At 37.2% G+C, this 25,753-nt stretch overlaps 1 protein-coding gene across 1 annotated transcript in view; it reads left to right on the forward strand.

Annotated features, from left to right (window-relative positions):
* Window positions 1-23,847, forward strand: part of CHRM3 (cholinergic receptor muscarinic 3) — a 273,820-nt gene extending 249,973 nt beyond the window's left edge. Inside the window, 1 exon segment of the mRNA XM_082756224.1 lies at window positions 21,969-23,847. Within this exon segment, the coding sequence (XP_082612350.1) occupies window positions 21,969-23,790 (1,822 nt within the window). The 3' untranslated portion in view covers window positions 23,791-23,847.
* The last annotated feature ends 1,906 nt before the right edge of the window (window positions 23,848-25,753 follow it).

Raw genomic sequence — 25,753 nt, forward strand, 5'->3', positions numbered from 1 at the left:
AGTCAGAGAGAAAACATTTTCCACTGAATGGCCAAGGTGGAGAAAGTGCTGGGGTCTGGAAGCAGCTGGGGTTCCTATAAGTTCAGGGGGTTTATTTCATTGGAGACATTAATTACATTGGAGGCCAATACCTTTCAGAAAACCTACTAAAATTGTGTGGGAGAGGTTTTTGAGGTGTTCGGGAGAACAATAGTTGACTTGGTATGATCTATTGAGTTCTTTGTTCAGTAGATCTTGTCTTGTCGTCCTGTGATCATGCAACAGCTAAGATGATTGGAGGACCCCCACCAAGATTCATGCAGTGGTGATGTAAGAACCAGCTGTATTTGGTTCCCCAGATCTGCATCCATTTGCTGTTTTGATGAAACTACTGTCAAATAGTCAGAAGAGGATGTGGCACTGAAGAATGGCTTCTTAGCATGCACATGTTGGCCAGCAGAGCCAGCCACTCACAGGAGCTGGTGCTGAAAGGGCAAAGCGATTGAAACGTAGTATGCGTTGTCAGGGCTAGTAAATGGTCACTGTTTGGTCATCAGGAAAAAGGAGTAACTTCTTCAGTTATTTTTTCAACAGATACCTTTTCCTCTAGTATTCTTTTTCAGTCTGTACTGAACTAGAGGAGAGGATCTGCAGGAGAGGTTAAGAAAATATAAAAACAAACCCCAAAAACTAGAGCAAGGTTAGTGCAGTAGACTGGTAGAAATATCATAGAATCATAGATGGTTTGTGTTGGAAGGGAACTTAAAGGTCTTCCAGTTCCACCCCCACCACCATGGACACTAGCCACCAAACCAGGTTGCCCAAAGCCCTTAATTACTTCCAGGGATGGGGCATCCATGACTTTTCTGACAACCTGTTCCAGTGCCTCACCACCCTCATAGTAAAGAATTTATTCCTCATGTCTAATATGCATCTACCCTCTTTAAGTTCAAAGCCATTACCCTTTGTCCTAGCACCATACTCCCTGACTAAGAGTTCCTCCCCAGCTTTCCTGTAGGTCCCCTTTAGGTACTGGAAGGCTGCTGTAAGGTCTCCCCGGAGCCTTCTCTTCTCCAGACTGAACAACCCCACCTCCCTCAGCCTGTCTTTGTAGGAGAGGTGCTCCAGCCCTTTGATCATCCTCATGGCCCTCCTCTGGACTCCAACAGGTCCCTGTCCTTCTTGTGCTGGGGGCCCCAGAGATAAACGCAGTGGTGCATATTCTCTACAAACATAGCAGTTTTAACTGAATTTAACAACATGAGTGTATGATGAATGTACTTAAATACTTTTCTGAATGAAGACCATATTTTAATTAGGACTACAAGTGTGAGGGTCACATCATGGGTGATCTCACCCACACTCCTATTTCCGCCAGACAATCCTCTTCAGAAATGGATTGTGCTTAACCTTGAAATTTTAAGATTTTTATGGTTTTGTCCCCACAGCTCTGATCTGGATGGTGGTTTGGTTTGAATAACAATACAGTAGAACTGACCTACTGTCAATAACTGTTTTCTAAAATTGTTGCCAAAGGAAGACATATCAAAGTCTTGGAAGATATCTGTCAAACATGACTATGGGTATAAAAGTATGTGGGAATCCTGCATACAGTCGAAAACCTGTGGAAAACAACCATTGAGCAATATAACCATAAATTATTTTTTGACAATACTTGAAATATTCTTAGAGTGGCAGGTCTGTACAAGACAGCAAACACAACCTGTGTTATATATATGTATATGCATATATACACACACCTATATATCGCACAGTACAGCTGCACAACAAGCCTGCATGCAAACTTCTGCTTGCAAATGATTTATGCATTCTATATAAACAAGAGTGTAACTGTAAATTGTAAACTTGACAGACCAAGCAAGATCCTTGTGACCTGCAGAGGTTGTACGGACGGCAACAATGGTGCAACTCACTTTGTCCACAGGCCAGAGCAGAGGACATAGGTAGGGCTGGGCTGCGGAGCACTCAGCTGAATGTTTTCCAGTGCTTGGGATGGTTCACAGTTCCCTGCACTCAGGCTGGCTGTCATTCATCCATTCCCTGGCTGCTGCACATAGTTCAGAATTAAACCATTGCTATTTGTCCAGTGGTGAATTGCAACGTCGCCAGTTGTCCTCATCATTCCCTGGTTCCAGGAAAGCTAGTGGATATATATTACCAGTTCTTTTTCTTTCTTTCTTTCTTTCTTTTTTTTAAGAGGAAAAAAAAAAAAAAAAAAAAAAAAAGGTAGTTTGTTATGTATATCCCTCGTTTACTTTATGTTGGCTTGCACAGAAGGGCAAATCTCACCCAAGCGTATAGAAAGTAACAACCCTGCAGATCATTTTTTCCTGCTGGGTGGCTAAAACATAGAATACATAGCAAACACTTGTGGTGCATTATATCTTGCATGCAGTTTTGATGCAGTTTATTAATTAATTTTTTTCAGAATCCATTTTGTAAGCTACAACTCTAAACTTCATAGGGAAAAAACAACAGATATACCATAAACAGTATAGGAAAACAAAACAAAACAAAACAAAACAAAAAACACCCATAGGCAGTATAAGCAAGCATATTTGGAAATGTTTGTTTCCTGTTGATTGGATTTTCAAAGACATAAATGTCATCCTTCATTTACTATAAGCCAGACTTAATACTGTTTTTGCAGGAAACAAACAAACAAAATATAATCCTTCTTTGCTAATTTACAAGTTATAACTTCTTTGCATTTGTGAGTTATAAGAATAAATCACAGTTAAGAATAATAGGCTTTTACATCCATTTTGCATGGATGGAAATGAATGCACAAGCCAAAAGATAAAATGAGAGGGCAATGGAAATTTGCAGAAAAGTCATATTAACACAGATATGAGGAACTTCCCAAGTTTATGTGTATTTAGAAGGCAATAGGATGAAGATCTTATGGCAAATAAAAATTTGATTAAAAAAGAAAACAGTTTGTTACTTAAAAGGCTGAATCCAAATCTATTAAGAGCGTGATAGTGCACAGCAGCCTGGAGGTGGAGAACTCCAGTTCTCCAGCAGAAGTCATGAGGACAGAGAGACAAGGAAGCCTCTGGACACCCAGGACTGTCTGCACTCGGTGGAGTTTCTCATGGAAAAACTTTTCTAGGTTACATTTCAGGCATTATTAGTTAATAGGAGGCAGATAGAGATTTTGCAAAGTCCTATAAAATAGAGCTAATAAGTACCAATTCTTAATGCAGATGACGGCAACATTCATGTCACAGTCCTCAGTGATCTTAATTTCTCCACTAAGTTTACTTGCACTATTCATGTCTGTGCTACTGAACTGAGCACAGGGAATAGAATCAGGGTCCTATTGATTCTCGGACTGACTAGCAAGATTGCAATAGCATCACTGGGGAGCTGTGAAGGTACTGCTATTCCATTTGCATTTCTCAAATAAATTTTATCTAGATAGGCAAACTAGGGTTTGATATTTACCTGGCATTAAAAAATTAAAATTAAAATTAAAATTAAATAGGTACTATCTATTTCCTATTAGCTTCTTCTGAAGGTGCAAATGTGTCTTAAGGAGTATTTCAGTTGGGATTTGGTTATTGCTATTAGAAAAATTGATTTTATACCTGTTAATAAAAATAAGAGACTGAAGTGCCTTCCAGAATGACTGCCATTAGAAACAAAGACCAATGTAACCTACAGACGTCTTCAACCTTGCAGCACTGCTTCTGTGTGTGTACACGCACATACATGAGACTCTGCCTTAGCATATACAGTGAAAGATGTTTGAGTAGGTCTTTTTTTGGCATGTGAACAGTTTTTAATAATTTCAGGGGAAGCACAGTGATTAGTTGATTTATTTGGAAATTTCTTCATATTTTAGATGAAAAGAAGTAGCTGCCTAATTCTAAAAGAGAGAAGAACCTCATTCCCGTCCAATTCTAATATGCACTTACTAAACCATAAAGTGATCTGAATTTGCTTGCATTTCACTTCTGTCAATTAAAGTTAAGTGGACATTATATTGAAAATTGCTTAATGGAAAAAATCTGCCTTTAAGTAACCTTCTAATAGGGAAATTATTTTTATAGATTCACCAGATTTGCAATGAAGACATTCCTATTTTATATCAATGCAGATTTTTTGTAATAACAGTTACAAGTGAAGATCATGATATAAATATTAATCAGACTGGGTGATGGTTGAGTACTTGATGCAGCCAAGAAGACGAATATATGCAGTAAAGGGAAATCCACACAGGTTCTCCAGTTACTGCTAAAATGAGGCATCCCAGAGGCCAACCCTGTGTGCGTGCTTATCACTTATCCCCATCTGGTTTTTTAGCAGTGCTGATTTTCTCTCTGCCAGTATCTTGAGATTATGTCTGGTGCTTGCTGCCTCTGACTAGAGGCAAGGCACTCTGAGAAGTGCAATCAGCAGAGATTCAGTCACCCAGACTCATGGCTTCCAGGTTTAATCTCCTGGTTTTCTGGTTGGCTTGATTTCTGCCAATAAGCTTCAATGAATGAATGAAGAACTCTATCAAATATCACTGATACTCTCAAGTGAACTCTGACCTGCAATGTTGTGAGGGCCATTGCTAGGAAGATAATGTGGCATTTTCTGCACAGCATCCCAAGCCAGCAGTGTACCTGGATGCATTGCAGCCAGCTGAAAGCACAGCGGAGTCTGAGTTTGGGAGCTTCTTTTTGCTTTACAGAGTAAGAGGAGTGAGAGCCTTTGAAACTGTATTAAATTACTTAATTGGGAAAAAAAAATAATTAGAAGTTGCAAAGTGTATTGAAATAAACTCAATGTGAGATCTTGAACAATAGAATAACGGGTAATAACTCCAATTAAGTCAGTATTTCTTGTTTCCCAACTCTCACTTTTTTATAGGTAGAGCACATGTTTTGATTTTTAGTTCTCAGATTTTATTTTTTTTATATTTAAAAAAGTAAAAACAAGGATTGGTGGGTATAGAGATTCTGGAGAAAAATTAATTCATCTAGGTCCTATACTTTGAAAATTATTTCAAATAGCAAAAAGCCATGTGGCTTATTACTCCTTGTGAATAAGGTCATGGGTATGGAACAGCAATGGGACAACAGAAACTTATTTCTGCTGACACTGCATTTCAGAAATTGTTTCCTATACTACACTGATGAACTTCTTCTTTATTTTTTCCCTTGTCTGATACAATTTATATCTACCTTGGCAGCAAGTCATTTCCTCCTATTAGTAAATGAGTGCTAGAGCGATAAAGGACAGATGAAAGAGCAGAAATGCACAAGTGCCATCAAATCCCTCAACTTTGCATTTTAATATTCTACAGCTGCAGATAAGGAATGTTTCCCTTGCAGTTGAAAGCACAGCCAGTGTGGGAGTATTAGTAGGTTTGCATGAATCCTAAAGGCTTGCAGTTTATTTGTATTCTCTAATGAACCAGAGCTTGGAGGATACCGACTGTATGGATACATTTTCAGCCGAAAACATTCTCAGTCAGGAATAAAGATAATGGAGAGGGATTGATGGGGAAGCAGAGACACTTGGAAAAGCAAGCTCAGATCAGAACAGGCCACAGTGACATTTATGTGCTCTTCTCCATTTCAAAAGCTAAGGTAAATATTAATACATAGCAGAGTGACTGTCATTCAGAACTGTCCCTCGTGGATACATTTTGCCTCTTGAAAGTCTTGCCAGCTCTCTGGCAACAATTAATACCATTAAGTGTCAATACCTAGGTTAACATTACCTTCTTCAAGATTAGGCTTTGAATTTCCTATATGAATTCATAATTTATCTCTATTCTCAGTAGAAACCTATCTAAACCAGGATAGATTTGATGACCAGGGATCAGATTTTTGGAAAAACAAACAAACAAACAAACAAAAAAAGAACCACTACAGATTCTGGATCCTAAATGCCTATTCAAAGTCAGTAGGTACTTTTCAGTGACGGATAGGTACCCCAGTGCTTTATTTTTCAGTAATGATTAAATTAGAAAATTTATTTTTGGCACACATTATTGAAAGTGACATGGAAACCCAGCACCATTTTGATAATGAATTCACAATAAGGCAAAAAATATAGAAAAGCCTGCTGTGTGCTATACTCATGATAGGGTGATTGAGTACAATCCTTCATACTCAGTGGTGTAGGTGCAAAGTAAATAATAAGTGTCCTCAGATGCCATTATACCTGAGCTAATGCACCTAAGATTTTCCCCCACTGTGTGCATTTCCAACCTGATATAATGGAGTTTGTCACTACTGGCTTTCCTATGCACAAGGTAGCTAGTTCTGACCTGATGTAGGCCAAACGTAATTTTAAATGATGAAATAATGCATATTTTAATGATGATAAATAATGTATATTACTGTTTTAAAACAGTTATATTGAGAGACCAGACAAATATTGATCCTTATCTCACCTCTCAGAATTGCTAATATTGGTTTGATAAAAAATTCTAAATGTATATTTCTCCCCAAAACATTGTTTTGGCTTTGCAGTCCTAAGGAGCAGAAGTCCATTTGGCATAAGTAGTTTGCCTCTGAAAAGAGACAGCAACCAATGATTATGGATTCAGTTTAGAGCAGGATGGGGATGCTGAGCTGCCTCATCTCTGATAACCCCTTAAACATTGCTTCCAGCTGTTTTACTGTTGCATCAGCATGTCATTGTTCAGCCCCTCTGGTAAGAGTATGTTTCAGTGACAAGGGTTCTGTATTTTTATTCACAGCTGTCATTCAATTTACTGTTACAAATTCAAATTAGTCTTCTTGTGCCACAAGGGAAACAATTATCCTCCTGTTATTTGTGAACTTATCCTAATATGTCTTCTTTGAAAGCTCATACTATTGAAACAATTTGGACAGAGTTAATGTGGGAATATAACCAATACTGGAGAAAAGGCAAGCCTTTAAGGCGGAGGCAGGTGGACACCCAGTTTATACTTTTTTTTTTTTTTTTTAATTTATTTTGCTTGGAGGTTCTTGTATTTTGTGCTCTTGAAAGTCTATTTATCATTTTTTAGAAAGAAATGTCAAGAATTCTACAATGCTAAAAACTGCTTCCTTCCAGAGGGAGTGGGGGTACACTATGTTTTAACTGACCATTGATGGGATAGTTCTCATTGTCTGTAAAATCTTGAGAGATTTATGGTATAGAAAGCTTTGATGGATACATGAAGACTATATGTCGATCAGATGGCCATTCTGTTTCATACCTGTTTTCTGGGTGATAACCCAGGTACATCTTCTGTGTGCTTGAAAACCAAGCAACTTTGAGCTTTGCTGTACTACCAAAGGATGCAAAATAGGGAATGTTTTGTGTGTTTTGTTTGTTTGTATGTTTGCAAACAGTGCACTGAAGTGCACTCAGGACACAGGATCCATATAGCTACAAGTATTACCAAAAATATCCTACTCTGCTATCATTAGAAACACTGCGCATGAATATAAGAACTTATGCACATTTGTGCACGGTTCAGTCTCATCTGTCTAAGTCATATATGCTGGCAAGAATCATACAATGTAAGTATGTGTGACCTCATGAAGACCAAGGCCTTTCAACTGTTAACACCATACTCACATGGTCACTTTCATAGTAACGTGGTTATGTGGCTTGCACGTCACTTCTGTACTGAGCCATGAAAATGACTAATTGTCACTAACATATGAATGTCATTTAAAGCGAAAAGATAAAGAAGCCAGTCAGGATGTAGACTCCAGTCTCTTATCATGCTACAGCACAGATCTGCTAGAGAACAAACCACCACCAGTTTCCTTCCACCTACCATTTCCCCTCTATTTCATGCCTATGCAGATAAATCCAAGCAGTACATCTTCCTTGCATGCAGAGGTTTGTTAAAATATCATGCACTCGCTCCCTTTCAGTGACCACAGCCTCCCAAGCAACTCTGAGCATGGCCAGCACCAGAGTGAATCGGTTCACCACCAGCGGCTTGTATCGCCAGAAGAATCATTGTATCAGATATGCCACTGCTTATCTGTGCCAGTCTTCTGCGATGGCAATTCACTGATGTGAAGATAGGCCTGGGAACAAGTTGCTTTCCTTTTTCTCGTCTGTCATTTTTAATGTCTTCTTGTTTTATTTAGTTTCCCCGCCCCGCTCTCTCTCTGAATTGCAGAGATCCCATGCAATGACTGTTTCAGGAGCTGGCATGGTGGATTTGCTCGGACACTTGTCCTGGTGGAGGTGTGTGCTGCTGCAGCTGAGTCACAGGAAGAAGGACTTGACCTAGAGGCGTGAGCATTTCTCTGTTGTCACCTGGCCTTGGGTCACCAAGCTGAGTACCTGGCTTTTTCCATTCCTCCTGATCTTTTTTGGGAAACCTGGTTCTCCTTTTAGTTCTGTTCTTCATGCTGCCGTACCAAGCATCTGCCACCAGATCTCAGTCTCAGCTGAAATGGTGTATATCTGAAGCAAATGGGTGAGGGAATTATTTGCTTATTTATTTATTTTATACAAGGTGTGGGTTTCCTGAAAGTCAGGGAGTCAGTGTGGCTTTTTCCTTCTCTTCATTGAGGTCATCACTGGCACTTGTTGTCACACATGAAAATGAGACGTTGATTTGTTTATTAGATATGCTGAAGCAATTCTGTGCACTCATCTCACTGTAAATATCTAATATTATTAACATTACGTTTGTCTATCCTTTCCTACTCTTTGAACTTTGTGCAATGACAAGCTAAAATCTTGTTACTGTAGGATAGAGGCTTTTTTTTTTTTTTTTTTTTTTTTTTTTTCCCTGAGAAGTGCTTAGAAAATGTTAGTTTCACCTGCAAACTATTTAAGGATCCAGAATTTTATCCTGCTACTGACAGATCTATCTGGGAAAAGAAAGATTTGGAATTTGTAGCTGAAAATTACAATGCTCACATTCAAATGCTGAGGAATCAATGTGAGCATCATGAAAGCAGTAATAGTAATGTAGCACTCAGTAGAGCAAGTGCCAAAGGAAGATTTTATAGACTTACTCTCAGGCATGCCATTGTCACATGCCACATTCACTGCTATACATAGACTTTGGTAAAATGGGAAAAGGCTACTTAGTGACTCAGTATGTTTTGACATTTTAATCTTGATAAAAATAATTATTTGTTCATGATCATGCATTTTGTGTCAGATATATATGGGAAGGAAAGTTCAATGGTTTCAAATCTGCTCTGTGAACAAGCAGCTCTCAGCAATTCTTTTTCTTGGTCCATTTTGAATAATTCATCATCAAAGTTGCTTATTTCTCTAGAAGGGGGCAACAAGTCCCAGGTGTTCTTGACATCTTTACTCCAGTACACCTGGACTCCTCTCCTAACTATAGCTGTGGTTGCTAATAACCTTGCTTGCTTACAGAGCAAGCCATGAGGGCTAACATAGGAAGAGAGAAGACTAATGACAGAGAATTCCGGCTCTGTTCCAGAACAAGTGGAAATGTCCTTTTACCTCAAGTGATTTTGTTGCTATGTTTAGATACAAGAATCCATGTCCCAAGAGGGATAGTGGCCTGCATGCTCTCCCTGCTTTCCATGCTGACTTCAGGTTCCCATAAGGACTTACCAGATTGCATCTGTCATCTTTTTACCATGGTCTACCTGTTCAATTCACTCCTTTCTTTAATTCCTTTCATTCATTTTCATTCCTTTCTTTCATTCCTTCCACTGTATTTAAAAATCTGTGTTTGTCTCATTCAGTTTGTTTTATCCAGTTTCTTTTATCCAGTTTACTCTTGTTTGTACAGGGAAATTTCATGTAGGTCTTCAAGAGCTTTTAGCACACAAGCATTCACAAGCACATGCACCCATTACCCTGGCCCTGGGGTACAAACCCTAGACACACCTCATCCTCTTCAAAGGATGTCCTTTGGCCCACAAGGCAGGTTTTTAGGACAGTACATTGACACTACAATACAAGGTTCTCTGTGAACACAGGGAACCAGCTCACAGGTTCTGCAAACAGGGAATAATGAATTTAAGATCTCTCCAAGAGCTGTTGCTGAGGTCACTCATGAACAAGAGCCATACAATGGCCCTTCTACATTAAGCCTTTTGACCTGCAAGAAATATCAGTACCAAGAGGAGCAAGTGAGGTTTCCATTCCTCCTTTGCTCTGATGTCCACCAGCAGAAATCTGCAGTCTGTGTACTCATCTAGAGTCTGTCCACAGATTGCAGTAGGTACCTACCTAATTAAGATTTCTCAGTCCTAGGAGTTTTTACCCAAATGTATCACTGTAGTACTGCCAAGATTAAAAAAAGAAAGAAAAAAAAAAAAGTAATAACAAACAAAATATCCTCCTGAATAGCAGACAAATAAGAAATTCTCATCATAAAAAAAAAAAATAATAAATAAAATAAAAAATAATTAAACAAATTAGTCAGATAGGCCCACAACAATCTGGAAATACCAGCTTGTTGGCAAACTAAAGCATCAATATCGAGCAGCTGGATGATAAAAGGCAGATGAATGGAAGGAAATACTTAATACTCAATGAAGCTTTAATACTTCTTTTTATTAGTCAATGGGACTCAGTGAAACCACATGCAGCAATCATCCCTGTTCTAGGTTTAAACATTAAAATGCCTCTGACCTTTCAGGCTAGGAGAGAAATTGTCTAGGTGCAGATTTTCTTTTTACTGGCATTTCACTTCCTTCCTGAAAGTTGCATATTCCACCTGCCATCTCAGCAACCTTACCAAAGCTGGGAGAAATATCTTCTTTCTATGTAAGCTAGGAGTCCTGTTTTTCAGCATGGATTGTTGTTTTCTAATTATCCTAGACTTTAACGAGTTTGCAAAACACAGGTTCTTTAGGTTTGAAAGACCAAATACAGATAATCACTAGTCCAATTTAGCTTCTTATTTTAGAAGCAAAACTCTGTTACTTAGATAGCAACCTTTTCACCAAATATAATTACATCTCCATGCATCTTTCTATTTTCAATGTCAAAATGCATGAAACCTCAGAAACAGAAATGAGGAGAAAGTACAGTGTACCATGAGAATATTACCTAAATACCGAGTACAAAGCTTGTAGTGTAGTAGATGAGTACATCATTGCTAAATTTAAAAATGGTCTTTTTTAGTCGATAGAATGAATTTTAACAGTTTAGAAACATGTAGATGCAAACCTGCAAAGATAATATTTCAAGATCATTCATTTTGCAAAATTGCCTGTACAAAAGTTGAGGAATACTTGTGCACTACTAAGTTCAACTTTGCAGTATCCCTTTAAGGTAAGGTTTATCCTTTTAAAAATCTGTGTAAGTCACTCCTCCTGTATTGTGTAGAAACCCTATGACAGGAATGAACTTGAGTTCTGCATTTAACTTACCTTAATTATTAGTCCTTCCTTTCTCCTCCTCAGCTTTGTGCCTCCTTTACTACATACCTCCTACAACAATAAGGCAAGAAAGTCCTAAAGAAACCTGAGCTCTGCTGTGCAACTGTGATTAATTGCTGGGGCACATCCATTCTGCACACTGAGTAAAACCACAGCTTTTTGCATGCCTGTTCTTTATACTAAAACTGATTTTGCAAGACTAGTTCAAAGACTTTAATCTCTCAGTATATATATATAACGTAGGAAGAAAAGGCAGATATTAAACCAACAAATATATAGCGACCTAATGAAATTCTGGTAGGAGAGGGCTCTGCTACAAGGGTTACCATCAGACATTTATGTAGAGTAACTCAAGATACATTTCTCATTAGCATCTTCTCCCTCTCTGTCAGGACTATTTTCTTTGGGCATGTCTCCATTTATCTTGCTTTGTAACTGGAAAAAAAACAAACCACCAAAAAAACTGCACACAAACTGTAAAAAAGATTATAGCATTGATAACATTATTTAATTACTTGTCTGTTTATGAATAAGGAATAATTGTTTGCATTCATTGAAATCCACAGTGACTGCTACTGTTGGTTTCCCAGAGCCTAAAAATTCCTCACAGCATGCATACACGGAGTTGGAGTTTGGAATAGGCCATTTTTTAAATTACAGAATTCCACCAGGACTTTCAGATCTGTCTACTCTAGTGGAGAGAAAAAAAAAGTTAATAAATACAATACAAAACGAAGTTCTTGGTAATTTGGTCACTGCTTTGGTTCAGACCAATTGGATTATATGCTGTCCCTATAGGTGCTGATAGGTTGCTGACCTTATCAAGGAGTAGATATAATTTGATTAGTTATTATTTCCACATATAAGACATATAGGTTTGATGAGATGCCAGTTAAGATTTTGTTGTGAAGTGCTGACTTTTGCTTTTGAATAACTGTTGTGCCACCTAGTGGGTATTAAACTACACTTTCAAATAAATGGAAAGATGAACTTAACAAATACCAGTGAAAAATGAAACAAAGTCGGTATTTATGCAAATATTTGTACAGATTTCATTAGATAATAGATAGTAGATGTTTCTTAGCATTTTTTTCCTCTATCTGTAGTTTGTTGTTTGTTTGTTTTGTTTTCTTTTCTTTTCTTTCAGCTTTTTAAGGAAACCATCTGTCCAATGTGGGAGTGTTGGTTTTGCTGTGGTAGATAGCAACAATATTTCAATCACCAAAGTGAATAACAGTGAATTTCCCTTAATAAAGTGTTTCCTAGCATGGTTCAAGTCACTTTATTGGACCTAATATAAAATTGCCAAACCGTCCATCATCAAGTTATATTAGGTGGTGAGCATTTTTACCACCTGGGTGCAGTGCCATAGCTATAGTTTTTGAAAAGGCAAAAAATCAAAACTGTAGTTTGAGCTTTTATTTGTGTGTTTTCTTGTAGTTATTGTTTTTGTTTAGTTTGGTGTATTTATTTTCCCTCCTTGGAAAGTATTTCCAGAAAAAATATATATATTTTTCAGTTTCCTGGTTTCAAACCTTGTCATCGTTCTGTCATTTCATTTCCTTCTTTCAGACAAATGCAATTGAGAGGTGTGTGTCAGGTGCCTTCTTTAAAGCTTGGTGTCCAGCTCTCTATCTTCTTTGATCCTTATTATTAAAAAAAAAAAAAAAAAAAAAAAAAGATAAATTGTTCTATTTTCCAGCTTTCTGGAAAAATTTATTTGTTTTTCTGACATTATCATTTGACTACATTGTTTTAAAACACTTTCCTTTAAGATAGCAGAGATCCTCTGATGAGGTCTGTTATTCTTTATAAATTTTTTAAACGCTGTGTAAATATTCTTATTCACATTCAATATGGATTTTAAATGCATAAAAGAATTACTAAAAGTAGGGTTGGATTACAAATGCATTACTGTTTTTACTTGTTTCATTTAACATGTGATTTGTAACAAGTTCTAACTTCTTGATATTAATTTGCTCAAACATGATTATTGTTTTAGAGAAGAATGGTGTTTAGTAAAAGAAGAAAAATTCACTCAGAAGTCTTGAATTTTTTTCTCTCTGTGTAGGCACATCTTTTTCCTTCCTTAATTCAAGGTATTCTAGCCTTTAACACCGTTTAGGAAAAATATATTAAGGGTAAGAATTCCTACTACTTTATCTCACGCAATTAACATTTTAGTACGTGATACTTAAATATATTGTTGGGAGAGTTACTGGGGAAAACATATATAGCCATTCGTAAAGAGATAGCCAAGTAACCTATCTATACATCCTGCACAGTGAAATTTGAGATCATGACTTGGATTCAACATAACAGTAAGTAACAAAGTATTAAAATATACTACATTAAAACATATATATGTAATAAATTATTGAAATGAAATGGATAGGTTTTTACTCAGAGGAAAAATATGCACCCCTAATGCATAAACAAGATAACTGATTAGCTGGTTTTCTTCTTTAATCTCAATCTAATTTCATGTTTAAATTCAACATAGTATGCAACCCTTCAGCCAAACCTTCCTGTCCCCAGATACCTGCAATGCATAGCATTAAAGCCAGTAGGTTGTTCAAGTGAGTTAAACTCTCAGTATTTGATTATAATTCTGACTAGGTTTCAGACCATATGCCTATTTCCTCCAATATCAATTAGACAGATGGGGTGTAACTTTAATAAAACTCTCCGAAAGGGAAACTCACTGGAATTTAAATAATGTCCTCTCTTCATACGAATGCACCTTGTAGTTTTAGCCATTATAGCTGACAGTCAATATTTACTGTAATCTTAATTAAGCAAGATTTAATATGCTTTGGTTTTTAGTAAATCAAAAATTGTAGGCACATCCAAGCTCTGGCTTTTGAAGGTTTCACTTTCTTATGTAGGAGTTGTTCAGACAATAACCACAAAGTGCATGCGCTTTAGAATGAAAAGTGTCATTCCTTGAGCAAATCTGCTGCTATTATCCGTGGTAAACCAGACATTACATCTCAGCCATATCAGAACTGAGACTAGGAGCCCTAGTGAGTGAAATGGTTGCCCCTGAAATCATTTCAGAGGATTTCAAGATAGGGTTATTTTGAGACTAAAAGTCATGGAGTGAGCAAGTGTTAAGTCATTGAAGCTAGCAAACAAATAAATAACGAATAGCACAGATACACTTATCCAATAAATGTGGCTATCTGTTACAATCACTGTCCTCTTAACTATGCAGACCAGAATTTATGTTTGTTATATACAACATATACATATATATGTTATATACAACATATTTGGAAAAAAAAAAAAAAGTAGGAGAATTATACAGTTCATGTAACAAATCCAGTTGTTTGGAAGTGGAAGTCCTAAATACAAGGAATCAGAAATACATATCTGGCATATATGTACGTGTACATATGTACATTTATGTACAATACATAAATGGCAACAGATGCAATGTATGAGATTTTGTTTCTTTTCTGGTCCTAGTTGTAAAACATGACTTATTCTTTCTTTTATAGCTCTGTAAATAATCAGATGTTTCCATTCTAATCAGTAGCCATTAAGACATATTCAAAGTTACATTTCTACTGTAATATAAAAGCCCTCAGTGAGATGTTCATGTTACATTAAGTAGGGTGTTGGGAAGACCACATATTGCATAAGCAAAAGCAGTGTAAGCAGCCAAGGCCCACAGTGACTGGGATACCACATCCCTGGGAATGTTTCCTCATAGAGAATGAGTCTAGCTTGCTCATTGCTAGGCTTCACACACTAACAGCAGCAACATAATAAGCAAATAATAAGTAAATCGAATTCAAGAATCACAAAAGTGATTTTAAAGCCGTGACTTATTAAATCTAGCTAATTTTAGTAGGACTAGGCAAAACATCTTTATGGATGGAAAATGGAAAAGATTGAGGTTGCAGTGTTTGTAACGATCACCTTAGAGTAATATGTTTGAATGAGCTTTATTTATATCAAGTTGACAGCTAATTTGTGAAAGATTTAATTTTTCCATATAACAGTATTTGGAAAAGCAACAAAAGTGTTTGTGTATGTATCTGCAGATGTATGTGTATATATATATAAACACACACATTAAAACTGCAGTTATATATACACACATACTCTTGTCACATTTTATATGTGATATATTTGTATATATATAGTCTTATGTACTTATTTACATATGCATAAAAGTGTAAGAGTATACCTGTTACTTGTCTGCATCAACTATGAATATGTAAGACAACTGGCCATGATATTTGGTAATGGGATCAGTTTCTATGGCTCTGTATTCTCATTTTTCAAAGATGTGAAACTCTATTGAGAATGAAATAACTTAATCATCAACATAGATAAGTCATTGTAAATCTGAGGTCCTGTTCTCTGGTAATTGCACTGTGCCTCCTGTTATCACTTGCACATTCTTAAGGAATCTTGTACCATGCACTATATTAGTTGCAATGATGTGACATCACAAATGTAAAATGATAAACAGCATTATAAATACTTGCATCTTCATTTTGTTTAGATTTTTAAAATTCTTGATTGTGTTTGTTGTTACTGTTTTTTAAGTTTGATTTGAAAAATAGTTATATGTAATCTTGGGAGTAATTTCAGGAAAACTTTGAAATGCATATGTATTTTTTATTTTAGCAAACTGTAGTTTTGGAACAAACCTTATGTGCTAGGTTAGATAACTGCATTAAGCATTCTAAAGGCTTGGCTTCTTTATTGTAGGAAACAGTTTTGTAACTCACTGCATGGAGTTTCCTTTGTTACTCATCAACTTGAATCACAGAACCACAAAATCATAGAACAGTTCAGGTTGGAAGGGACCTTAAAGACCATCTCGTTCCAACTCCCTGCTGTGAGCAGGGATGCCACCCACTAGATCAGGTTGCCCAGGGCCTTGTCCAACCTGGTCTTGAACACTTCCAGGGATGGGACATCCACAGCTTATCTGGGCAACTTGTGTCAGTGCCTCACCACCCTCCAAGAGAAAAATTTCCTCCTAACCTTTAATCTACATTTTCCCTCTTTCAATTTAAAACCATTCCCCCTTGTCCGATCATTATCTGCCCGAACAAAAAGTTGCTCTCCATCTTTGTTATAAGTCCCCTTTAAGTATTCAAAAGCTGAAGCTTAACTTAGGGTCCCTTTAATGCCTGAGAGATTTAAAAGGCCTAGTTACAGGTTGCAGGATTGCACTCGGCAGTAGAGAGCTCTGGGGTTGGTGGCAATAGGCACCTCCTCTTCTTCAGTTACTGGGCTACTAAGGGCTGCTCAGGCATTCGTTGAAACAGTGACTTAGACAAATTACTTTGCAGCCTGGTGATAGGAGAGCTGACCTGAGAAGCAAAGCTTTGGTTCCAGTATATGCTCAGCATCAGAAAGATGCAGATGAAATAAGGTTTTCCCAGATTTCCTCCTGATGACTCTTTCAAGGCATGGCATTTCTGAAAGGTTTTATTGGCTAATTTATGTTGAAACTACATCTCAGTGTCTACAATTAATCAGAATTCTCAGTTGTTCTGGTGGCCTTGGTGATAGATAATGCATTTACACATTAATTTTTGCAAGATTATTTGTATCTTTTATGCGATAGCTCTTTTGGACTTCCAAGGCTAACACTTAAGTATTGAATATGTGAAGTGCTACTGAATTGTCAACTATTTTTATTATTACTTTGTTAATTCTACCATGGCTTCTAAGGGACACTGGTTTTTATTTTTTGCTCTTTAATGAAAGTTTCATCTCCTTTATCTCTTTGACAGCATCTTCTCCCTGGTCCTTTCTCATCTATGAGAAGATACTAGCTTGCCTTTGCTATGAAAAAGCAGTGTAACAATATCATCATCTAAACTTACCTTTCAGACTTCTCAGTCAATACTTGAATATGTTGCATGTTCCTTGTAACATTTTTAGAAGTGTTTGTGTGTGAAGGAGATGCTTTGTGGCCTTCATCTTCTGCTGTCTGTCCCTCAAGTCAGTAAAGGAAGATCTGCGCCCTATAAAATTAATCATTTCTGGCTTATATTTGACAAATATCATAATTCAGCTCTCTCTCATGCTGTTCTAGTTGTGACTTCATCCTATTTGACAGCTGTAGAAAAGATGCCTGCTTCCTAAGTAAAACATTGCAAGAAGGATTCTTTTCACCGATCCTGTTTTAGGCAAAGATTTCTTTCTCACTGTGCCTAACAACTCTGGCCCATAAACAATTGGTGAGAACATTGTCAATGCTTGCTTAAGTGTTTGCTGGCAAGTGAACTGTGTTTTTGTTTCACCCATGCATTTGGAAGCAGTTAGTTGAACTTTAATAGTGCTTCTCCGTCTCTTTCAGAGGATAATGTTATTGTACACTGGGTTTCCACATGCCTTCATTTATGCTTTCAGAGTATGTGTGATCTCCATTTTTCTAGACATTCTACATGTAAATTAATGTCATTTTTGATTAAGACAAAGGGGTGAACAGGTGTGAGTGTGCCGGAGGTGGTGTGAATGAAAATCAAGCGTGTGCTTCTCATCCAGACCTCTGCCTGCCTTTTTGCAAATGGCTTTCTGTAGACTTTCATTAGTGTAAGTGGGATGAGTCTGACACTGTGCAGATTTGACTTCTGCAGCTTCTTTGAGGCAGTATGGTAAGGATCAGTGAGGACATGATACACTGTGTTTGGTGGTCTGAACTACATCAGCTCTACTATGGTCAGTAGTGTGTTATGAGAAAGCAAAGAAAAAAGTATGTTGTGTCCCACAGCTTCTCTAATAGATGACAAGCACATATTGAAATTGTTTCAGAAAAGTTCTTGTAGGTCTTCTCGGGAAAAGCAGCCTGACAAGGATGAAGAAAAAAGATGACTGTTTAGATATCACATAACAGTAGAGATGGAAGATGCCTCAGAAAATGGTTAATGTTCTGTAGTGTACTTTTTATCCAATAGCATTTTTCTGTGCCTTGCCTTTAGAGCTTGCCTACAGATAGTCCTTGAAAATGCATATAACGTTGTTCGTTGTTCTTTGTTTTAGAAACCTGTTGTCTAATTGCATGTTCTTATTCATTTTTTAAACCTATAAATCCATCTTCATGATTTCACCTTTATATTAGCTGTATATCTAAAGATGCTGAAACCTATGGTAGTAAATATTTGCTTTATGAACTAAACTTTGTTCATAAACGATGAATAAAATAGTCACCCGTTGTGCAATATAATGGAAATCCTCCTGACTTGACTTTAAAACTGATAGCCATTTCACTCTGCGTCATCATGGAAAACTAGAGTTCCTGCAAAGAGAGGTGTTTAGTATTTGACCAAAGTCATCATGCACTGTGCACTACTTATTCCAATAGCATTTGTATTTTGGTAGCTCCACAGGTTCAAAGCTCAGGTTTTCACTGGTTCCAAGACATAATCATTCTCATGGATTTCAGCAGAGAGTAAAATTTCTGCAGAAAAAAAAAAAGTAGATTAATGTAAAACGTAATAACTCTTTAGTATGCAGTAAATAGATGTGTTTGCTGATACCATCTTTTAATTTATAGGGAACAGATTCCCACGCAAGTGACAAAGACTTTTTTATAGCTTCTTTGGCAAATGTCTTCCTTGTGCCTTCTTTTCCCTTGTCCTGTTTCATCACTCACGTTTACAAGCATCTTGTATGGACCACTCTTCCTCACCTACCATGTCCTAAATCCTTTGGAAGACTCCTACATGAATTATGTGTTAGGTATAAATTACACATTTTTATGCAGCAGATACAAATTCGAGACCAATCTTCATTGTGTAGAATGATCTCTGCTACGGAATTGTATATCTTATGTTAAGCTGATAGGAGTCGTTATTCTGATTGTTTCAAATCCTGTAATAAAAATGCCCATAAAGTCTGAATCAATTGGGCAGAACAAGCATGTGATAGCCATAAAAACCAGCCAAATGCATATCTAGATAGTCACCTATAATGTAACATTTAACATGGGCAGTTACAGACTCCTTATTCGTATCTAGGTTTAGGTTCATATCTCATTTTCTATGAGAAAATCAGAGCTGAAAATGGGGGAAATTCTAATTAGTTTTACACATTTTGCAGAAAGATTAACATTTTTTTATAATATATATAATCATCATATTATATGATATCTATGTAATCTTTGTGATTAGTTAAAAAGTTGTGCATTTGTTCTAACTTTCTGCTTTTTTTAAACCGGTTCTTAAATTATACAGGTAGCCTGTTGCTAATTATATTGCATAGTTGATTCCCTATTTCATTTTCACTGTTTCCTTCCTATGGAACCACTTCAGCTCCTCACAGTCTTCCTTTTCCCAAGCAACAAACAACTAGTGGAAAAATGTAATTTTACTCTAAAAAAAAAATAAATAAAGTTTTAATTTTTAAATGCATGTTAGGTTATTGTATATAAAATACTCCACAATATTTCAATGTCAAAAAGAAATTCTGAAAAGTGTTTCAAAACCAAATCCTGATTTAATTTTCATTTAATTTATTTTATATTGTTTGTACAGTATTGTACGAACAATATAAATTGTTAAACATTTCATCTCCTTTGCTAGATCAAAGTGACTACTGTTCATTCTGTATTGAAGCAGATTGGCACTTTGGTCTAGAAAATACAATTAACATTTATAATAACAATTAAAGAAGTAGCTTTTTTCAAAATGCTTGTTTTATCTGGAAACCTATTCCTAGAAAAAACATTTTACAATCATTTTCTGTGATCATATGGCTCAACATGTCAGTACTACTGATAGTTAGGGAACAATTAAAATGGCAAAAAATACTGACCATATTAGAGGAACAGCTTGACAGATTTTGAGAATGTCTTTTTGCCTGAATTTTCATACAAATGTGCACATTTTCTTTATGTGATCTTTGCAAAGAGAATAAAATTTGGAATGTTAAAGTTTTTGGTAAAAGATAATTTTAGTTTCAATCTATGATTTATTTTTTTTAAATGTTGTGTTACATATTATAAAATTCTCACCTCCTTGTTTTGTTGTAATAAAGCTAGACTTGCTCCAAATTTTCAATATTGGAGATTCTATCAGGAGAAGAGTTAAGTTTAACCCTGTGGTTTCCCATAGCAATATTTACTGGTATTATGTTGTTATTATGTTCACATCCTGTGTGATATGATGATGAGTACATTAAAAGTGGGTCAAATTAGATTAGGCGGCATCATTAAACCTTGCCTTTTTATTATTAAAAGAGAAATATATCTTTTCTAATATCTCATTAATACTAGGTACCAAAATATAATGTTTTTTTGTACTAGTTATTGTGCATGAATTAAAGAACAAATGGTTGATCCATTTACAGCATATGTCAAAGGAACTGTACCATTTAAAATCGTATATTGTCTTATGGTTTGCTAACAAAACCAAGTATGGTTCAACAGAAGACAAAATTATAAATTAAAGAACCAAAACCAAAACATCTCTTCTTGGTTAAATATTTTGTGTAACACCAGTGCATTAAGCTATGCCTTTATATCTCATGCTTTAATATGTTGACTCTGGAATGGTTCTCTGTGAGAAAACAAACATTTGTCTTTGAAAGCGTATTTTGTTCAACAGTTACCATCAGCGCTGGACTTTCTCATCAAAATTCTTGCTGCTTGGTGATATAATTGATTTATTACAATGAATCTAGTTAGTTGACCACAGAAGTTAATGAAATAAGGGAAATCTAAATCCCTATTCTGATCGTGTCTTCATTTTACATAAATACTTGGGGAAAAGGATTAAAGTTTAATTATGAATCCCTTTCATGCCTTTTTTCATCTTTTCCTAAAGTGTTTAATAATTGCTTTGACATACATCTGCCAAGCATTTTTCCCCAGCTCTAGAGACCGTACTTTCAAAAGAAATTTTAACATGTGTTGCCCCAAAGACATTTTGAAGTCATTAGATGTACAAAATCCTTACTCCAAGTGTAAAAATGTGCATGCAGAATGAATAGTGGCATGTGCAAAAAGTGCTAATGAGAACTTCTAGTACCTTTATCAAACAGCTGAAATGTAGATGAAGAGATCTTTACATTTTAGAGTAATATAGGGGTATAGTAAGTAGCTTGACACACAGTGAAATGATGCTGACCTTGTATCTCTGTAGTTTAAGGACACAGAACAATATTTTGTTTATCATTAGCTGTAGCTGGAGGCAGCAGAGTCTTTCTTTTCTGTGTTCTGCTCATGCTACAAGAACTCTGGAGACCAGCATTGACTCAGTCTCAGAGGATTTGCATCTGCATGTGTCTGGCATTTAGTTTTTGAAGGCTCCAGGATAGCCAGCTGTTGAGATGTAGAGTTTGGTGCAGATCCATTAGGGAGCATTTTAATTAAGAGTTAGGGCATTTTAATACTATTGCAGGTTGAAATGCTCCTGAGAGTTTGGTTCTTCTGTGACTGAATGTTTTTAAGGAAAAGTTGTGCTATTACTACAAAAAGCTTAGATTAATCACAGCTGTACGCCAAGTACTATCTTGCATGTGCTTGACTTGGACTGTGTCACAGACTGCTGTGCTTTTAAAGACATCTTTCAAAGCACTAACGGGATTTTATGAGTACGTGGACTTTTTTTATTTACCATATTCACTCATTCACTTGTTTTTTGTTTGCTTTTCTCCCCACTGCAGACTATGTCAGAGAGTCACAATGATCATGCACAACACCAGTTCAGCCTCGTCCCTGTTTGGAAATGTGAGCTCCTTCTGGAAGAGAGATTCCCATGGACCAGGACTACTTGATGAAGCAGCATCGCTCATTGGCAGCTATGATTTCCCTCAGACCACAGAGAGTTTTCCCTTCTCCACCCTGGAATCAGTAAACACATCCCTAAATGCCACGAGTAAAGACCCTCTGGGTGGACATACAGTCTGGCAAGTCGTTTTGATTGCTTTCCTCACTGGGATCCTTGCACTGGTGACCATCATAGGAAACATCCTAGTGATAGTTGCATTTAAGGTTAACAAACAACTGAAAACGGTCAACAACTACTTCTTGTTGAGTCTTGCTTGTGCGGATTTGATCATTGGTATTATTTCCATGAATCTTTTCACCACATACATCATCATGGACCACTGGGCTTTGGGAAACTTAGCCTGCGATCTTTGGCTCTCCATTGACTATGTCGCCAGTAATGCCTCTGTCATGAATCTCCTTGTCATAAGTTTTGACAGGTATTTTTCCATCACTAGGCCACTTACGTACAGAGCCAAACGAACAACTAAAAGGGCTGGAGTGATGATTGGTTTAGCATGGGTCATATCTTTTGTTCTTTGGGCCCCTGCCATATTGTTCTGGCAGTATTTTGTTGGGGAGAGGACTGTGCCTCCTGATGAATGTTTTATTCAGTTTCTAAGTGAACCTATCATCACTTTTGGCACTGCCATAGCTGCCTTTTACTTGCCAGTCACCATTATGAGTATTTTATATTGGCGGATCTACAAGGAGACTGAGAAACGCACCAAAGAGTTAGCAGGGCTACAGGCTTCAGGCAGCGAAGCAGAGGCAGCACGCTTTGTGCACCAGACAGGCAGTTCCCGGAGCTGCAGCAGCTATGAGCTGCAACGGCAGAGCATGAAACGCTCAACCCGAAGGAAATACAGACGCTGCCACTTCTGGCTCACAATGAAGAGCTGGGAACCCAACACGGACCAGGGGGACCAAGAGCACAGCAGCAGTGACAGCTGGAACAACAATGATGCTGCTGCCTCCCTTGAAAATTCAGCCTCCTCTGATGAAGAAGACATTGCTGCAGAGACCAGAGCCATCTATTCGATTGTGCTGAAGCTTCCTGGTCACAGTGCCATCCTTAATTCCACAAAACTGCCATCCTCAGAAGATTTGAATGAGTCAGGGGATGAACTGCAGAAATCCGACACAGAGTCACAGGAAAAGAAATCTAAAAAATTGCACCCTTCCAAAAGCATTCAGGATGGTGGAAGTTTCCAGAAGAGCTTTTCAAAGCTTCCAATTCAGCCAGGGTCAGCAGAGACAGCTACAGCTTCTGATGGAATCTCATCGGTGACCAAGACATCTGCAGCCCTGCCCTTGTCCTTCAAGGAGGCAACCCTGGCAAAAAAGTTTGCCTTGAAAACCAGAAGTCAGATCACAAAACGAAAACGAATGTCACTTATCAAAGAAAAGAAAGCGGCACAGACACTCAGTGCCATCTTGTTTGCCTTCATCATTACCTGGACCCCATATAACATCATGGTTCTGGTGAACACCTTTTGCAGCTGTATCCCCAAAACTGTCTGGAACCTGGGGTACTGGCTTTGCTACATCAATAGCACGGTGAACCCTGTTTGCTATGCACTGTGTAACAAAACATTCAGAAACACTTTCAAGATGTTACTGCTGTGCCAGTGTGACAAACGAAAACGACGCAAACAGCAGTATCAGCAAAGGCAGTCTGTCATTTTTCATAAGCGGATCCCTAGGGAAGCTTCATAGAATAGTATTTTTTAAACACCTTAAAAATAATGGAGGATGGGACTGGATGGGATGAGATGGAATGGGAAGGGACAGGACAAGATGGGATGGGTTGGGATGGGTCGGGATGGGATGGGACAGGACGGGAGGGGACAGGATTGGGATGGGGTGGGAGGGTGGTTCCAGGGTGCTGATTCAAACATTTAAACATCAAGACATGAAAGCAGCTGCCAGGCTTCTGTACCTTTTAATAAATCCACTTTAATATAAAAATCAAGTCTGCATTCAGCAAAAACTAAAAAACTTCAGCGTTTTTACTAAGGAACGAAAGACTTAATAAAGTTTTCCTACAAATTTGCAAGAAGCTGTATAGCAATTATAAACCCATTACTGATCTGCCCAGCTCTTTGATTGTAATCAACTCTGGGATCTCAGGTAAGCACATCTAGCTAGCCCAACTCTTCTGTTTCCAAGGAATCCAACAACTGTCAATTCCAGTCACACACAGATGTAGCAAGCTAGCAAAACAGGATTATGAAATCATTTGAGACACTGTATAGGTTGCAAAACTGCTTCTTGTTGTCCAGGTAGAGCTTCCTGTCTACTTCTCTTTTGGTGTATTGTTAATTGTACCCCTGATTGCCAAGTATCTACATGTGCAGCTCATGTTATATATATGTGTGTGTGAGTGTGCATGTATGCAAAACATACATTCACACCTCTACAATACGCACATACCAGGAAAGAGGTGATCTATTGGTCTAGGTTTTACAGGGCCCCACATCACTGTTGCACGTAATCAAAATTTTAAAAAAACAATATCAGAAAGTCTTATAAATATTTATCTCATTGTTCACCACCTGAAATTCAGGTTTGGTTTGCAACTAAAACACACTGTCCACATTTCAAATCGAGAGAACCAAAGCGTAGCCTGTGTGTCTGACAGTCTACTGAGTTATATATCAGAGCATATGCCCAGTACAACCTTTGTCTTCAGCACAGTATCTCTCCCCAGAGTGATCATGCTTCTTTAAAGGATATGAAGGTGAAAGGAGTTGAAGATTGCCTTGAGAGCTCTGCCCTCAACGTAGTGTGTGGGATGGCAAGAGCTCCTGGGCCACCGATCGTCAAAGGTTCAGGAGCCAGAAGGATGTGGCCATGAGCAGCAGCTCCATTTCTTGCTCATCCCCAGATGATCTTCAGACGCAAAAGATGTGTGTAAAATAAATCCTTTATTTTTGTACATGAAGGACACTCACTATAAAGTGTTTCTTTTCCAGAATCTGTTTGAAAAATCATCAGTAGAAGTGTACCTAAATCTGTTTATTGCCAGGTTATTTGGTGTTTCAGAAAATGTGAGTATTGCCAATTTGTAACCTGGTAATTTTTAATAGAGAAAATTTAAAAAGGGCTTTCATATTTATAGCTTAGACATGACCAGTATTTCCTGGTATTTGTGATGTGGTCTGCACCAAACATAGTGTGATTTATAAAAGTCAGAGATCCCCCAGGGAAAGGATTGTACTTTAAACTATTGTTCTAAATCTGATTTACTTACATGTTGAAAGATAATTTTGTATTCTTCTTTGAACTGACCAAAACTTTTTTTATTGCTTAAACTCTTGTTTTGCTAAAAATAAAACAAAACAAATTTCTTCTTTTACAAAGGGGCATCAGTGTTGTGAACACAGAACTGATGTAAAAGCTGCTTTTGTATTCAGTGTGAGATGGTGTTTACAGATGATTTTGACAACAGTGGAAATATATTAAATGGTGTCTGTGTATCTGAACTATTTAATTTTGTGTTATGTTCATATGGAGAAATATTTATACATACTTCACCAAATGTTTTATTTAATGTTGATAAATATTGCTCTTCAGTCTTCAGCTGTAGTGTCCTTTTAAAGTGATTCATAAAGGTCTGCTTGAGAAATGAATAGAGTATACCTAGCTTTCTTGTCACTAAAACAAATGTTCTTGACAT

Source organism: Aythya marila (genome assembly GCF_965140915.1).
Source record: "Aythya marila genome assembly, chromosome: 3".
NCBI classification, from domain to species: domain Eukaryota; kingdom Metazoa; phylum Chordata; class Aves; order Anseriformes; family Anatidae; genus Aythya; species Aythya marila.